Source organism: Corvus cornix, chromosome 19 (genome assembly GCF_000738735.6).
Source record: "Corvus cornix cornix isolate S_Up_H32 chromosome 19, ASM73873v5, whole genome shotgun sequence".
In the NCBI taxonomy this organism is placed as follows: Eukaryota; Metazoa; Chordata; class Aves; order Passeriformes; family Corvidae; genus Corvus; species Corvus cornix.
In genome coordinates, this window is record NC_046348.1 from 5,744,752 (window position 1) to 5,761,836 (window position 17,085).

The window sequence follows — 17,085 nt, forward strand, 5'->3', positions numbered from 1 at the left end:
GCTTTGCTGCATGCTTTAATGTGGAGCTAAAGTTCAGAGCAGCTAATGATGAAAGATGACTTTATCCTGGTACAGCTCTGGGGATCTCATGTCCTCTCTTCCAGGACATAAAGCAAGCTGAGAGCCTGCAGCTGTTGCAGCAGCCTCATGTTCCTGACTTTAGATCTAAAAGGGCATCTGCCTCAAAATTTAGCAGTGTGGGAGGGGGGAGTAGGATATGAGAGCTGTGAGAAATCCTTTCCAAAGTGTCTGTTGGGCTTTAAGATCAGAAGCAAAACAAGGTGTATCAGACCTAAAATACCTTCCTTTAAGCAACTTGAGCTGTCTTGCACTGGTAGCTTCCAGTTGTGTTCTCTGCTGTTGTCAGAGTAAAGATCATTTGCCCTTTAACTTCCTGCACAAAATCAGTTCTGGCTGCCTAAAAAGCCTGACTGAACTCAGCAAATTATTTGGGACAGCAGGAATGAGAAACTTAAAATTCCTTCAGTGCTTCAAAGCAAAAAACGCTGCTCTTTGAATGCCAGTGTTCACGTGGGGTGTCAAGAAGCCTTCACTGTGTATAAAATAATGTGGGCATGGGCTCTGAGTTTGAGGAAGTGCCTTAAGTATGTGGCTGTAGGGTTTTTCTTGTTCGTGGCAGGGGTTTAGGTTTATATAAATTCCTCAGATCAAAGCAAAGGGAAGGAAAAACCTGAGCTCAGACTCCTCCCCAGGTGAATGTAAAACGTGAAACTTCATCCAAGCAAAGATTGGGAGAATTTGGGTATGGGGTAGAATTTGGCCCTGGGCTGTAGGAAATGCACTGAAGTTGTATCCAAGCAGAACTTGACCCTCAATATATGGGATATGAGTGGTCTAGTAACTAGATAAATGTAAGAAATAGAAAAGGTTTCCTGTTTGCTTAATAGGTTGCGTCTACATCTAATTAGGAAAGTAAATATTTTCTTGTATTTCTTGTGATTTCCTTTGAGTAGCAGTGAAAATGCCATATTTTTTTTCCTCTAAGATTGAGTCATCACAGAAGGTTATCATTTTTCCAGTGTAGGCTCTGGGAGGGTTGCTGAAGAATTTGCCATGCTGTCAGATCGAAATGTGACTAAAAACAAATTACACATCAGACTGTGCTATTTAATAGAGTGATGGCAATTGTAGATTGTACTTTTGTGATGTTAAAGCACATCATATGTGTTATCTTCGGGATTAGTCTCAGAGAGTGCTGATAGAAAAATCCTAAAATGGGAAGGGAAAGTTTATAGGGCCAAGATAGAATCATTATAGGTGTTATGTGAAATGATAAGGATTAGTCATTGACTGCTTTCTGTGTTTATTGGCTTGTTGCTTTTAGAACTACCCTTTAATTATTACCCTAATTATCACTTTATCCTTAATTTGAAGTTATTTAAGGATTCAATGCCAGCACACACCTCCTCCTCAGCCAAAATACCTCTGAGTATAGCGGAGCGGTGTGAGGAAAACCCTTCAGCTGCCAGCGAGTGAAAAATGTACTCAGAGAACAACAAACCAGGGCTGGGGGTCCCCTAAATCCAACTGTGTCCCCCAGAACCAGGGCTGGGATCCCCAAAACTGGGGCTGGGATTCCCCTAAATCTGACCAGAGGCCTCCAAACTGGGGCTGGAATCCCTCAAAACCGGGGCTTGGGGGCATCCCCCTAAATCCAAGTGTGTCCCTCCCCAAAACTATGGCTGGGGTCCCCCCAAATGCAGCTGGGTCCCCAGAACCGGGGCTGGGGCCCCCCTTTGTCTGAGTAGCGGTCCCCAAAGCGGTCTGGGTCCCCCTAAACCTGGCTTGGTCCCCCAAAGCCGGGGCCGGGGGTCTCCCCTCAGCTGAGGGGCCCTGAAGGGGTCCCGGGGCCGCCTCAGCCGCGCATGCGCAGGCGGCGCTGCCCGCCAGGGGGCGTGGCCGCAGCCCCCGGCCCAGGAGGGAGGCGGCGGGAGCAAGATGGCGGCGCGAGTGCTGCTGCGGCGGAGCCTGGCGGGAGCGCCCGCCGTGCCGCGCCTGCCGCCCGGCGCCGGGCTGGCCCTCAGGTGAGCCCTGAGGGGGCGAGGCGGGCGGGACGGGGCCGCCGGGGGAGGCTGTCCGCGGAGCCGGCGCCGCCCGAGCCACCCGGCGCCCCGCCGCGCAGAGCGTCCCCTTCCCAGGCTGGAAATGGCGCCCCGCTGGCGGGGCAGCGGCCGGGCCTGGGGCGGGGAGTGCGAGGCGGCGGGGTGTCCCTCAAGGTCACGGGCCGCAAGGCCGGCCCCTTCCTTCCCGAGTCCGAGTCCGCCCCTGGGTGGGAGGATGGCCGCGCCGCTGACCTGCCAGGACGAACCGGCCGCCGGGCTCAGGGGGCAGCGACACCTCATCCCCGCACGCACCCCCCGCCCCTGCATGGACACCCCCGCATGTAACAGGGCACCCCACAGCCACGGCTTTCGGGGTGCCCAGCCGCCCTGCTCACATGTATTCCTGGGATTTAAATACCTGGATGCTCCGCACCGCGCTATCCCTCCAGGATCAGGGCGTGCAACAGCTCTCTATCCCAACTCCTCCAAGCAACAGGGTGCACAGCCCAAAAATCCATGTTTCCTCAGGGTCGGGGTGCGTGACTGCACACCCCGGCATCTTCCTGCCTTCACCATGCACAGCCACACATAGAAACCCCCTTGGGAGTCAGGGCTGGTGTATCTGTGCTTCCCATGGGAGCTGGGATGTGCACTCACCCCTGCCCTGGTGCCAGGGCACAGAGAGAGGCACATCCATCAAGTTTTGGGGTGCAGAGATTTGCATCTGTGTGAACGGCTGCCCGAGGTGCAGACACACACACAGCTCCTGGGGTACCTTCCAGCTGTAGGAAGCTGGCACAGGGTGCTGGAAACACAGGAATTCCCAAGCTGGGATGGATTTACACGGTTTTTCCTCCCTTTTTTTGAAACGGGGAAAGCTGCTGCTTCAAGCCTCAGAATAGGCAAGACTAAAAGCATCCCTGCAAGCAGCTGTTCAAGGAGTATGTTGAGAGGTGCATGTTTTGGGGTTATTTTAGTTTCAAATAAACTTTGTTCAGACCACAGATCAAACACTGTCAAACGATAGACAAGTTGTTTTTCTTTCTCTTCCAGGCAGACATGGGTTATTAAAAAATCTAAATACTTCACCTGGTGTCTCTTACCCAGTTTATATTTTGTGCTAAAGTAGGAGCTAAGTGAAAAGAAGTATTTTCCCTGACATTTTTAATCTAATCTAAGCAAGCTATTCAGTGTTAGCCTTTTGCATTCACAGCCCAACCTTTGTAGCAAGAAAGCAAAGCTCACAGTTAATATTTGCAGGATGAGAACTTGCTACCAAAGGCAAGTTGATGCTCACAGCTGTTTAAAGACATGAATTGGCTCCCTGCTCCTCCAGAGCTAATTTTGGGTACACACTGCCCACAAAATTGAACCAGTGATCAGTTCAGGGCTTCTTGGTTTGTGGGAGTCTGGGATGACAGTGGTATTTTAGGATATGGATTAAAAACCAGGCCCTTGCATCTCAGTTTGGGTGCAGTGAACATCTGCTTTAATAAACTTAGCCTGTTACCTTTATTGTAAGTGAGGTGAATATTTAGTTGTGATTTGTTAGTCAGTGCTCATGAGGAGCTTTCCAGCTGCTGGGGAAAAGATTTTCCATAACTCTGTAAAGTATTACTCCTGTCACTGTTTTGAAAATTAGCCATACCTCCACTTTTAGGTGCAGTTTAACATTCAAGTCATGAGATTCTCCTAATAGCAAAGAAATTTGCTTTTCAGAGTTGTCCCTGTAGCTCCAGCTTATTCCCGCTGCTGCTGAAGTTCACAAAAATGATGATTAGGAAATTAATCATGATTATTTCTCTCTTTCATCTTCAAAGTTTGCTGCAAACAATGATCCTCGAAGAGTAGTTTTCTAAATACTGCTTTGCTAACTTTGTTTAATAAAGGGCAGGGGATGGTGAGAGTTTACAGGTCTGAGTATTGCAGGGCTGGGGTTGAGTTCTGCCTCCTGGAGCCCAGTGAGGGTTTAATTTGAGGGAGCTTTTTAAAACAAAACTTGGATTTCTGAGGTGGGGTTTAGCCCTGTGCTCTGAGCTCGGAGAAAGCTCCGCTCCAGGCCATTCCAGCAGCAGCCTTATCATGGAATGCCCTTCAAATGCCTGCACTCAGGAATAGCTGCTTGGCTTCCAGCACAGCCACATGTTTGTGTGTGTGCTCAGGGCCAGGGAGGGCACCATTTTCAATAAACTCACCAGTATTTACAAATTATTTCTTCATGCTTAAGGTCATCTCAGCTGCAGTTGTTGTTTCTCTGCTGTGAAGTACTTTCCCGCTCCTCCATCCTGCTCCCATGGGCAGAACCAGGTCATTATGTTCTTTTCAGACTAAAAGGTGGATTGTTGTAAAAAACTGCTTTTGTGTAATACAGGTGTGTCCAGTGGGATATTTTTCTCAAATGAAATTGAGATTTTCTTTCCCTGTTTTTTTTTTTTTTCCTGAAAGAAAGCTTTAGGCTGGAGATCCAGCTGTCTTCTGCATCTCCAAGTCAGTAATTAAGGGTGAAAAGTTGACATCTGAGGCAGGAAAAGGCTGAAATTTCCAGCTTACAAGTAAATATATGTGGTATAAATACCACATTTGATACTTCAGAATTTCACTAGAAGCTTGTGACAGAATTAATTTTCTTCACAGTGGCTACTATGGGGCTGTCAAAAAAAAGGCAAATTGAAGGAAGTGATCTTAGGAGAAAGAAGCAAAAACATTTGAGCTTGTCAGACATTGTAGAGGATCAGTTAAATGCATCAGATTCCCTGTCCTGGTCATCTGGAAAAGAAGAATAATTCTTTTAACACATCACTTAAAAAAAAAATCACAGTTATCACTTGGTTTGTGTGCTCTGATGTAAAGGGAGCTGGTATTATTTGGAAAGTGTACTTGGAGAAGCTGAATAAAGATGAGATAAGAAAAGACAGTGAAATTCGTGTGTTTCGAGGCAAGGGAAACGTGGATGTTGTACAAAGAGCCTGGATCTGTGTCCCTACATGATGCAGTTGCCAGAATCTGGAATTGAAATATTTCTTGGCTGGTTGTTTCCTACCACTCATCTTTTTTCCCAAATTAGTCTTTCATGCTGTTTTTCCTCTTGAAAGACATTTCATTTTTCTGCACAGGAACACAGGGCAGTTCCTTTCCCTTTTACGCTGTATGCAGTTTTCCTTCTGCACGGTTTTCTTTCTTCTTTTTCACTCCTGACTGTTCACACGAGGGCAGACCCAGCCCTGGGCAAAGAAAATGGGCTAAAAAGAGGATAAATAGGCAGCAAAAGTATCCATTGCACAGGGAATAACCATGGATAATGTATGGTTAACTGTATCTAGTGAAATGAGAAATCTCCCTGGGGAATGAGCCCCCTTTGCCTTGCTGGGAAAAGACTCAGTGGGAAGTTTTAGCAATATGTAACTGTATGTTGTGATACTATAATTTGCATTAAACTCATGGCTGCCTTCCCTGCCTGGTGGGAATTCCAGAGGCTCAGTGCCCTGTCCTTGTTCCCTGCAGGGGGCTGGGCTCCTCGGCCCACAGAGCCCGTGAGGAGAGCTGGTTAAAATCCCTCTTCGTGCGCAAAGTCGATCCCAGGAAAGACGCCCACTCCAACCTCCTGGCCAAAAGAGAGACCAGCAGTCTGTACAAACTCCAGTGTGAGTGATGGCTTTGTGCTCAGCAGCACCATTCCTCCCCTCTGTCCCTGCCTGTCTCACGTCCCTGTTGTTGTTGTTGCAGTTCACAATGTCAAACCTGAATGTCTAGAGGCCTACAACAAGCTCTGGTAAGTGTGTGAGTTCTCTTTTCACCTTTTAGGCATGTTGAGTTGATGTGTAAATTGGCAAATATCGTAATTGTGTAGAGGGGAGGTGACAAAATTCTGCTTTTTTAGGATTTGGTATTAAATAGATGCTAATGAAAGAGCAAAAAATCCTTTACTCAGTTCACCCCACTTTCCTCTTGGAGGTGTCATTTTCTAAGCTGCAGTTGAGGAGGATTCCTGTTGTGAGAGCTTTGGGATATTTATTGGAACAGCTTTCCCCCTTCCCTTAGTGGTCTTAAAGTTGCTGATGCATGCAGGGAAAGGTGGAATGTTGGCATTCCCTCTGCAGCTGCCAGGTTGAGGATGGGTTTTGTCTCTGCCCTGAAAGGAAAGAGAGATCACTGGTAAATAAAACTACACCAGTGTTAAACTCAAGTAGAACTTTGAGATGTTACAAACCCAGGGGGTGATTTCCTCTCAGCTTTTTTATGTCCCTTTCACAACTCCTGTTGCTGAGCTGCTCCTAAGGAGTTACACAAACCCTTGGACGTGGTCTCTGCTTTGGGGTGATTCCCTCCAACAAGAGCAGCACTGTGACAGCTTTCCCAAAAAGTTGCAGCTTTAGAACATGTAGGAGTTAATCCCATTTGAAATGGACTGCTTTAAGGGTGAAAGTGCAGAAATGCTACTCCTTTTCTGCCTGCACAATCCCCCCTCTGGAGCCCTGAAAGAGCTGTGTGGTTAAATTTGGGGATGGAGTGAGCCTCGCACCCAGCAGTGCTTTTCTCACTGACAGTGCCCAACTTGCCAGTGAAATAAAACATTCTCAGGATAACGACAACCAGCTTTGAAGTGTGAGCACAGCAGCTGGGCTGGAGGGAGGGGAAGAAGTCCCAGCTCCCAGTTCATGTCCTCAGCTGTTACTGGGTGGCTGCACAGCTCATCTGTCACCTTTGTGCCTTCTTGTGTTGGGCTGGATAACCCAGTTTTCCCTGCTGTACAAGCATAAAAAGCCACTAGAATAACATTCAGTCAAGGTATTTTTAGCTTTTTTGTTGTTTAAAAAATAGATACACAGTAAAGGACAATTAGCATTCAGCCAGCTTGCTGTTTAAAAGCTGAATATAAACATGTCCAATTACTCAAGGCAGGGAACCACTTCTGTGCAGTATTTCATGAGCTGCCTAAACATTGAGTGAGAGCAGAGATTTCTATTTTCAAGGAAAGAGACAAACAGCAAAGAAAGAAACTGCTGACAGCAGTCAGATTAAGTATGTGTGGTTGGATTGATTCTTTCCAAAGCAAATTGAAGTATTTCAGGGAAGGAGACAACTTGAGTAAAGTAATAAACAAAATTAAGCCTCTCTGAACATTCCTCCTGCCTCTTCCTAAATAAAAAACAAAAAAAAGAACAGGTTAATTCTATATCAAATCAGAATGAGGATTAGTCATTAGTTATTAAGAAATAATGTAATGAAGACAATTACAAGAGTATTTCAGAAATTACTGTGGTTAAGGAGCCCTTCTGAAGAATTAGGGACAGGTGTTTTTAAAAAGGTGTTCTGTGGGCATTTTTTCTCTTAATTTGCAACAATATATGGTAGAATTATGCAATAATCTACCATTCCTCTTCAAAGCTGCCTTTCCAGGACCTCATTCTGCTCTGCAGAAATGAACTGATGGTGAAACATCCTTGAGAATGTCCTTGGAGAGTCATTTATCATATTATTTACACTGGCTAGTGAGAAAACGTCGAGGTACAAATTGGTAATGAGATTTGCTCAAGGTTGTGTGGAAAGTCAGTGGCAGAATCGAGAGGAAAACTCATCTCTAATGACTCCCAACCCCAGCCCAGCCTACTTTTTATTACTTGATACTGTGCAGAGACTCGTTGCCTGTGAGCCAAACTGAGGAAGAAGGATAATTATTCAGGGAAAAACAGAAAAGGCAGAGTTCAACCAGACTAATTGACTTATTCATCAAGGCACAGTGCAGGGAAAGCTGTCTTGGCCAAGTCAGCAATCAGCAAAACCTAATTTCCTCCTGCTAATGTGGGCCACTTGTAAAGTTGGAAAGAGTGTTAGAAATCCTGGGAGCAGTCAGCCAGAAATCATGTTTTGGAGGTATTTTTAAGGCAGTTTCACTGTTGGTTAGTGGGTAAGTTGCCTCAAAGTAAGAGTGCTTTTTGAAATTAAAAAGCAATACTCTGAGGTACAGCCATTATTTCATTTATCACATTATTTTTATTCATTCAGCTCAGCAAGTGTAACTGGTTTAGAAGACTGTGCTTTCTTATTTCTGTGCATTCTCCCCCCCTTGAGGGGAGCTTTTCCTCAAGCAAAGAAAAGCTTTTCCTCAAGCAAAGAAAAGCTTTTCCTCAAGCAAATCACCCCTTTAAGCTGAATTTTCTGTGAGATATCCTGATATTTGTTTCCTGATATGCTGGATAACCTTTTAGATAGACATAATTATTTAGATAAACCTAATTTCCTTCATCCAAAGAATCCTTTGTTAAAAATTCTAAGAAAATGGTAACACTCACCTTAATTCTCCACGAGGGTGTAGCCACCTTCCTCCTGCGTAGCAGAATTTGATATTTCAGCTTTCTCCTGTGCAAAATAAACCTTGTGAATGTTCCTAGCATGATGCTGTGTTATTCATATATCGACTGTGGCCTCCCTGAAGGCAATGCAACCCAGTGTCTGTGTTCCTTGTTTTCAAGTCAAGAGGTGCTGCCAAAGATTCATGAAGAAAAACACTACCCTTGTGCTCTGGTGGGGACTTGGAACACGTGGTACGGAGAGCAAGATCAGGCTGGTAGGAGATAGAAGTACAACCCAATGTAAACCCATGTGCTTGGCAGGTTTCTTCTTTTAAATCATCTCTGTTGACACTCAAAGCCTGTTGGCAGTGTGTCCACTGAGGGGGTGTGTGCATCACTTCTCAGCTGTTTGTCTTGCTTTTGTCGTGCTGGGTTGGACAGCAAAGTGTTCATTCCTTCAATTTTGTCTCATTTTTAATATATTTTCTTGTTTTCCAGGTGGTGATGGTTGTTAAAATTGACAGGTTTTGGGGAAATGCTTGTAAAATATAGTCCTGTGGACACAGTTCCTGAATATTTTAGGGTAACTCTTGCAAAGCCAGAGTTTATCCCTCCTTGGGCAGTATAAAAGCTTTGCTCAGGCTTTCAGACTGTAATTGCTGTATGGTAATGAAATGCAAATCATTCCAACCCATCTGCATTGTAAACTTAACATTAAACTTTACTGGGGGAAAGTAAAAATATTTCTGTTCATGTTCATATGAGGATACTGCCTAACTATGAAAACAAACTGGAACTAGGCATGACTGAAGAGCTGCTACAGAGGTAACTCCAAAGAGTCCAGTGTAGAGAGAAAACCTGGAAAACACCCTGGGAATTGGAAGGAATGGGAAGCCACAGATCCAAATCCATAGAGGTTCTGTTACAGTTGTGCCAGGATCGGTGCTGTTGCTTCCTACTTAAAAAATAAACTGCTGCACACATTAATTCTCCTTGCACTGCCAGCATATTGCAATATTGACACTGAACAAATGCAGAGAATTAACAGCAGATAAACCAAACAGTGTCTGAGAGCCAACCCTGCAAGCTGAAGGGGAATTGGGGAACGAGGACAATTGAAATGGGAATTCCTTAGGCAAGTCTCAGTGGCTGCTTTTGTAACAGATGAACACAGGCTGGATCTGTCACTGCATCCCCAGCCTGCCTTGGAAGTGTTCTTGCAGCACTGGAATAAAGCAGATTATGGGGTTTGACTTGTTCAGTGCTGGGTTAATATCAGATGGATCCATCAAATCTGCCCTGGGGCTGAGGCAGCAGAAGCAGGAGGATAAATCTGCTCTCACGGGGAAGTGCCTCCCATCAGCCTTGTTTGCTCTCTTGGAAAAGGCACAGAGCTGCTTAAGAGGGGAGAAAATAGTTTTTTGTGATTCTGTGAGGTGAAATTATTGCCTTGCTACACTAAATGCTTGTAAATACATCTTTCTGTGATTTACTAAAGGGGTTGGTTCTGATTTTTTACAGAGGGAATGCTTTGTAAAAAATTTAGATACAAACATAAATACGTGTCCTGAAGTTGTTTTTGTGGGGGAAATCCTGGCTAATGTTCAGTTATCTTCTGCTTTTATTAATGTTGAGCTCACAAATAACATTTGCATCGTTTTTCATGTCCTACAGAAAGTGTCTTGCTTTTGTGCTGGAGTAATTTACTGAACTGAAAATCTGCCCCTCCACTGCTCTTAGATGAAATTGGTATAAAGCACGTTTTTGGAACTAAGTCATCCTCTTCAACTGAACCTTAATTTCAATAACAGTCATGTCAAGTCATCACATCTTACTAGCATGGCAACAAAAAGTCCTTTCAGAAATTTCCCTGTTACCCTCAGAGTAAATTGCAAAATTTTCCAAGAGAACCCCTTTCAAAAAGCAGATGATGCCATTATCCTTAAATTATCCCAATGTGTAGTGCTTTCATGAATGAAAATCTTGTTTTCAAACCTGCTGCCTGGTTTCTGTTTTTGTATAATTCTGTAATGTGAAGAGCATTTTATAGCGTGATTTTTCCAGAAGATTTACCACTGGTCTGGGACATCCCTCGAAAAAGTTTAATTTTCTCTGTTTCAGTTCATTTGTGGAGATATGAGGGAGGTTACCCAGCTCTCAATGAGGTCATGAGCAAACTTCGTCAAAATAAGGTAAAAACCACTGATTTTCTTACTCAGGAGAGAGCAAAGAACAGGCAGAGCAAAAAAAAAATGCAGATTTAGATATTAAAGTGTCTCATCCCTTCCTGTACAAGCCCAGAAACCTCTTTGAGAAAGAATTTATTGTCACATTCAGGTTTAATTCCTGAACACGTCACGTGTAAATCCTTGGAATTCTCAGATTCACCAAGGAGAATCCAGATTCCTTTAAGGATTTCACTGTCCCACAAGCCTGATAGCATTAAAAAACCAAAAATCCAAGCCACCATATGGTGTCCTGCTGTTTGTTGTTGAAGAATTTGACCCAATTCCCACATTATTTTTTTAGGAATTCATAGAATTCCGTAAGGAGAGGGGTAACATGCTCCTCTCCCGTAAGAACCAGCTGCTGCTGGAGTTCAGCTTCTGGAATGAACCTGTTCCCAGAGATGGCCCTAATATTTATGAACTGAGATCTTATCAACTCAGAGTAAGTTTAAATTTTATTTCTTCTATTATTTTTGAAGCTCTGTGCTGTCCTAAAACCTTCTAAGGGTGTTTATGGCCAACTGAGCTTGTGTGAAAAATCTGCTTCTTATCAAAGCTGATTTCTGAGTCAGTGCTGCTCTCAAAGTGTGGGGTCTGAAGTGAAGGCAGGCTCCAGCAAGATCCTGATGTCTGCAGGGCTGAAACCCTGTGGTTGCTTTGAGGGATGCTTCAGAGATGACTAAGAGGTGGTAAACAGAACAATTAGAGATTATTTTTATATTCTTATCACTCAAAAGGAAGGCACTGTGTTAATGCAGAGTGGTTTCCATACAGAATCGGTGTGAAAATTGTATTTTGGGGGTTTTTTAACTGCAGTTTTAACAGTGTCTGTTGTTCTTGCAGCCTGGAACAATGATTGAGTGGGGCAATTACTGGTAAGTGTTGCCTTCAGCCCTGGTGTGCTCCAGGTTGAGAGGTGCAGGTGTAGAAAAAGCACCAAAGCCACCAAATCCCCCAGTTCAGGGGCTGCTGCTGCACTTGCACCACTGGTCAGACAGTCCTGTGACCCTTTGAGGAAAGGAAAAGGAATTTTGTGCACAAACAACGCTCTGGTTTGGTTTTGCTTCCCAGAACTGTTTTAGTCTGCTGCAAAAACCATGGATTTTCAGCAGAAAGCTGCTTGGAAAGGGTGGCAGTTCCTCTGGGAGACTTGGGTCATCTTTCACAAGACCACTTTTAGCTTAAATCTTGGCTCTTCAGGCTTTTAAAGTCAAGTTGCTGCTTGAAAAGCTGCTGAGCAGCACATTTGTTATTTTAATATATAGGTTAGAAGTATCTGAGACAGTTTTCTATTGATTATATGCTTCTGATTTTGTCTTATTTTTAACCTTATTTCAATTTACACTCACTGTGCTTGCAATTCTGCTGGTTGATAGTTAAACAATTTAGAGTATTTTCAATTATTTGGACAAAGGTGAGGACTTAGATTTTCAGATTTGTCATTGATATAATTTTTTCAATTACAATCATTTGAACAAGTTGAATTTAGAATTTTTTATAAAATAGGCGCATCTCCACTGTAAGAAATCTGTTTTATAAGATCCAACAAGAGAAATATTTATCTTATTTATGCAAAGATCCACATGAATAAAAAGTCAGAATCTGTAGAAAATTAATGTGGCAAAGCTGATATGACTAAAACTTGAGGATTTAGTTATAAAACCTGCTATGAAAAGGCCACTTGACACTGTTCCAGCAATTATCTTGATCCTGAATCTGGTTGAAAAATGATTCATGCCAAGTTTAGTGTAAATGTAGCCTCCAATTTTAATGCATGCCTAACAAGACAAGAGGTAAATCTTAATTACTTAGTGCTGAAAACAAGGGTGCTGCAGATTTTTTTCTTACCTTTAATTGCTGAAGTGTGCAGCAAATGCAATTTAACATTCCAGCCTCCCTTCCACTCTTTCCCTTCCAGTTTTCCCTGATTTCCTCCCCAGACCTGCAGGTTCTGATGTCTCTTTGCTCCTCTGCAGGGCTCGTGCAATTCGCTTCCGACAGGACAGTAATGAAGCAGTTGGGGGATTTTTCTCCCAGATTGGACAGCTCTACATGGTCCATCACCTTTGGGGTAAATTCCTGTTCTTTTCTGCTTTTTTCCTGCTTTTTTCTTTCACTGCTTCAGCCCAGGAGGAAACATTTTTACACAAGGCAAAGGGAACGTCTTACAAATTGGGTTTTAATATTTTTTTTTCTTTCCCTAATTTGTTGATTTTTTAATTTGTTGATTTTTTAAAAAAATTTTTGTGTAGGCAAATTTATTCTTCACCAAACAAGAAATAAACATTTCATGTTTTCTTCTGTTTCTGCCACAGTTTCTGCTGTCCCCTTCTGTTTGCTCTCAGTCCCACAGCCCTGACCCTGCCATCCCAATTCATGCTGAAATCAGGTTTTTACAGTTCCATTTCAAGCCTCACATTTACCACAGCTGCAGGAGGAAAGTCAGGAAAGTCAGGCATTTATTTCCATTCCTGCCTGGAGGTGTTCTGGCTTTCTGTGTGCATTCATGTTTATAAACACCTTAGGATTGTTTCAGCTTGAAAAATGATAATTTGTTAGAAATCACTCCGTTTTTTCTAAATATCCCAACAATTCAGAATATTATGTACAGCTGTACCCCTGCTCTTATTATCTTACCTGTGTCCAGGAATTCTGTCTCTTCCCCAGCTCCTTCTGTTTGTCTTGCTCTGGGAGCTTTTCCTTCTGGCAGAGAACTCCTGCCTTTCTTCTTCCCGCTGTTCCCAGCCTCCTGATTCCTCCTTGGAATGCTTTTAAGGGATCTGTTCCTGTTCAGAAGGAAAAGGAGTCACTTTGTGCTTGTTTTCCCAGCTTACAAAGACCTGCAAACCAGGGAAGATATAAGGAATGCAGCGTGGCATAAACCGGGCTGGGATGAACTGGTCTATTACACAGGTAACCCATTAACTCCTCTGGAATGCTGGGGGCAGACTTTGGGCTGTGCCATCCTCTCTGCTCCTCAGCACATCCCACTGGGAGAAAAAGTTCTTTATCTCAGGGGGAATCGTGTTTGTGTGTCAGTTTTAATTCTGTGAGGGCACAAAGGGACATTGCACTGAGCTGTAAAGTGAATTTTGCAGCTGGTTGTAGTTGGAGAAGTTGCCCAAGTGCTAAGAAGTTGCTGCATTAATATTAGATTTTTATACCAGCGCTTCTGTGGAAGAACAGATTTATGTAAATGCTTGTCCAAAGATTTAGGGAGCCAAGAGTGAAATTTACCTTTATATTAAATGATTATTTCGAATATTTCATTAAATACAGGAGCCTTGTTAAATGCATTGCTGGGAAAAGGGAATTTAGACTTTGGAACTAAAAGCCAGGAGATGTTTGAGATCAAAGAAAACTGTCATAACAAAACTCCCAGAAGTGTGCCAAGAATGTCAGCTTTGGGTTCCACGGGGCACATTTCAAAGGAAGTTACACCAGAAAAATGTAGGATCACTTCCATTTTGGTTAAAAGAATGGAAATATTTGTCTTTAAACGAGCAGAGAGATGATATTAAAGTCATTTATTCCCAAAACTACCGTGCTACAGGGATGATTACTGAACGTAAGTAACTCTGTCAGTGAAATAAAACCCTCTCTCCATTTTTTTTCAGTGCCCCTTATTCAGGAGATGGAGTCCAGAATCATGATACCCTTGAAGATTTCTCCACTTCAGTAAAGTCACTGATTTTCTTGTGCCTACATAGATAAAGTGACAAGTATTTGTCTTAATTTATGGTATACATTGTATATCATAGTCTGAAATATAAAAGTACTGTATTGAGCTTATAAAAGAGACCTCTTTTCTTCAGAACCCAGAACCCATGACCTTCTGCTCTGAGGGGGGGGAAAAAAACAATACAAGACTGTGATTAAAAGGTTGGTGAATTGAAAACAACTCCAGATCTGTGGGACAGCTCCCCAGGTAATGTGTGGCTTACAGGATTTCAAATCTCCTGCCACACAGGCACTGCCCAGAGCTCAGTAACAGCATTGCTGTGAGGCATTTAATGACTGCAGCTTTGAAAAACAAACAAAAAAATGGGAGTGAAATGAGAAGCTCTGGAGAAAGGAGAATTTCATTTCAAATTATGAAACGAGAAGCTCTGGGGTTGCTGTGAAATAACCCCTGGCTGGTGGAGCAGGCCTGAAATCAGCAAGTCTCTGTCTCCAGTCATTAATTGGGGATAATCCTGTGTGGCAGGAGATGGGTTATGGCCAGAAAGGGGCATTTGTAGGATTTCTGAGCACACATTTGCTTGGTACCTCCCCCTGGAATTAATCCCACGCAGGGTGACCCACGCTTTCCCCACAGACACTGCCAAGACGTGGTTGGCTGAACACCCTGCAGGGAATCGATTCACTCCAAAGCATTTCCCTCCCCAAACAGCTCTGAAATCTGGGAAAAGGGGTTGAATTTAATAAGCAGTGCTGATTCAGACTTGGAGGAGGGGGTGGCACTCCCTGTGGCTGGGTTGGTGTGTGAAGCTGGCGCATGTGGGGTCAGTGGGATTGGCATTTCCGTGTACCATGGTGTCCAGTTCTGTTTTGGTTTCACTTCTAGACTAGAATGTATCCACACTTTTTGGTGTCTGCAACGATGTGAACATCCTGTAAGTGACAGTAATATTCTCTCTCTCTCTCGTGGCTCCAAGAATCAGTGTAACATACTGAATGTACAAATCAGTTCTGAATGTCCAGTTTGTACATTTCAAGACGTTTTCAGGAAGAACATATCAGTCAATAAAATCCTTTTAATTTTCACTTTTTGTTGGCACCTCCTATGTATTGCACCACCTGTGTTTTCTCTCCTCTTGCAATGTTTAGTATGGAAAATTTAGAATATTTCAGCAATATCTCTGGTTCAGGGACAGCATTTCCCATGTTCTGCTCTCCTTCTCCAAAGGGAATTTACAATCTTTCCATCGCATCCCATTTTGCTGAGTGTTCCAGAGGTCCTGAGTGCTGTGGTGATAAATAACAAAACACTTTTCCTTCTCATTTTTCTCCACAAATTATGCTGCATTTTTCAGGTGTGGTTTCTGCTTTCATGAAATACACCGCACTCGTGCCTCCCCTCGAATTTCCTCTTGAACAAAGTCAATATTTGATCTGGTTCTTGTCTGGGTTTATATTTTCCTCCTGTTGTCAAGTGATGATGGGATTTTACTGAGTCAAATTCTGTGCTGTATCAGCTTAAAGTTGCTCAGTGAGCCAAGGAAATCATTTGACCTGATCCTTCTCACAAATGAGCCCTGAGCAGTGAGATCACCTGGGGCTGCCATTTTTCCAGACTTTTGGGGCTACTTTTCAGCTCCAGAAGGAAAAAAGAGATGTCAATATCAGCTTCCAGTCCTTGTTACCTCTCCCAGCATCCTCCCAGATTTCTTTTCCCTGGAGAATTGTCCTTGTAACTCACACCCAGCGATCTCAGCCAGAGGCAAACACCAAAAAGCATTTTTGGAGCTGCAGGATTTTGTGTGTTCTGATGCAATCCATGGTTTTTACCTTCACCAGGAATTACATTCTGCCTGGCACGGCTCTTGCTGTTCAAGGGCCACAAAGTTTTGGGGGAGACATCACAGAGTTGCAGGTCCCTCACCCACTCCCAGGCTCTGAACTCCCCCTGGAGCTGCCCTGATGTGTTCTGGATGTGCCTCCCCTCATTTTGAGCTTCCTGCTTGTGCTCTGGCTGCCTTCAGGGTTAATTCCTGGTATTTTACCTGCAGATTAAATAGTTCCTGTTATTTTCCTTACAGATAGCAATGTAAACTCAAATGGAAATGGGTAATGCCAAGCTTTCCTTGCTTCCCTTTGTCTGAGCTTGGTTTTGCCTGGTTCTGTGAACACTGTTGGGATTTTCCCTCTTAATTCCATGGCTGAGTCTAAGTTTTCCTTGGACAAGCAATCCCTCAGCATTTCTTACAGCAGAACTGCTGGAGTTCAGAACTGAAGGGTTGAAAAGTGGGGGACAAGGCCTGGAAGGGTCTCTGGCAACTCTCAACTCTTGTCCCACTGCAACAACACAATTAAAACTCGGGTTTAGTTGTCCTGGAGAAGGCTGCAAACTGTCCCTCATGCAAATCTATAGTTTAAAGCAATTCTGCCTCATTGAATAATCACATTAAGAGGCTTTATATGAAGGCAGGTGGTCAGGAGACCCACCTGGAGACCAGCTCCTCCCTGTGTGACCTGTGCTGCTCCCCAGACTTTGCCCTGCTGGGCTGGGATGTGTCCAGGCAAATCTGTAACACTGAAACTTTCCTCACCCTGCTTTATTCCCTGCTGGGTTTTTTCCACTATTTCACAGACAAAACAGCTGAGCCTCTCACTGAGCTCAGCAATCCTCCTGCTACCTCTTGGGCTAGAGGTCAGCCTTAGTATTTGCCCAGTGGAAGGGGAGGGGGGGATTTTTTTCTAAGCCAGTCTGACCTAAAGAGCTGTTGTGAAATCCCTGGCACGGCCCCACAGTTTCCATAGTGCCCCGACTGGCAGAAGCTC

The 17,085-nt window shown here is 43.8% G+C and overlaps 1 protein-coding gene and 1 long non-coding RNA gene across 2 annotated transcripts; one reads left to right on the forward strand and one right to left on the reverse strand.

The window, feature by feature from the left end:
- The first annotated feature begins 1,895 nt into the window (after positions 1–1,895).
- Positions 1,896–15,348, forward strand: NIPSNAP2 (nipsnap homolog 2). Its single transcript, XM_039562661.1, has 10 exons — positions 1,896–2,045; positions 5,565–5,704; positions 5,787–5,832; positions 8,534–8,628; positions 10,475–10,545; positions 10,883–11,023; positions 11,425–11,456; positions 12,558–12,652; positions 13,411–13,494; positions 14,199–15,348. The coding sequence occupies exons 1-10, from the start codon at positions 1,960–1,962 to the stop codon at positions 14,261–14,263; spliced, it is 855 nt and encodes a 284-aa protein (XP_039418595.1). The 5' UTR covers positions 1,896–1,959; the 3' UTR covers positions 14,264–15,348.
- LOC109144996 lies at positions 5,965–13,474 on the reverse strand. The gene is made up of 3 exons (XR_002046095.2): positions 13,219–13,474; positions 8,354–8,420; positions 5,965–6,192 (listed from the first exon to the last, which is right to left on the reverse strand). It is a non-coding gene; the product is annotated as an uncharacterized LOC109144996 (long non-coding RNA).
- Positions 15,349–17,085: the final 1,737 nt, after the last annotated feature.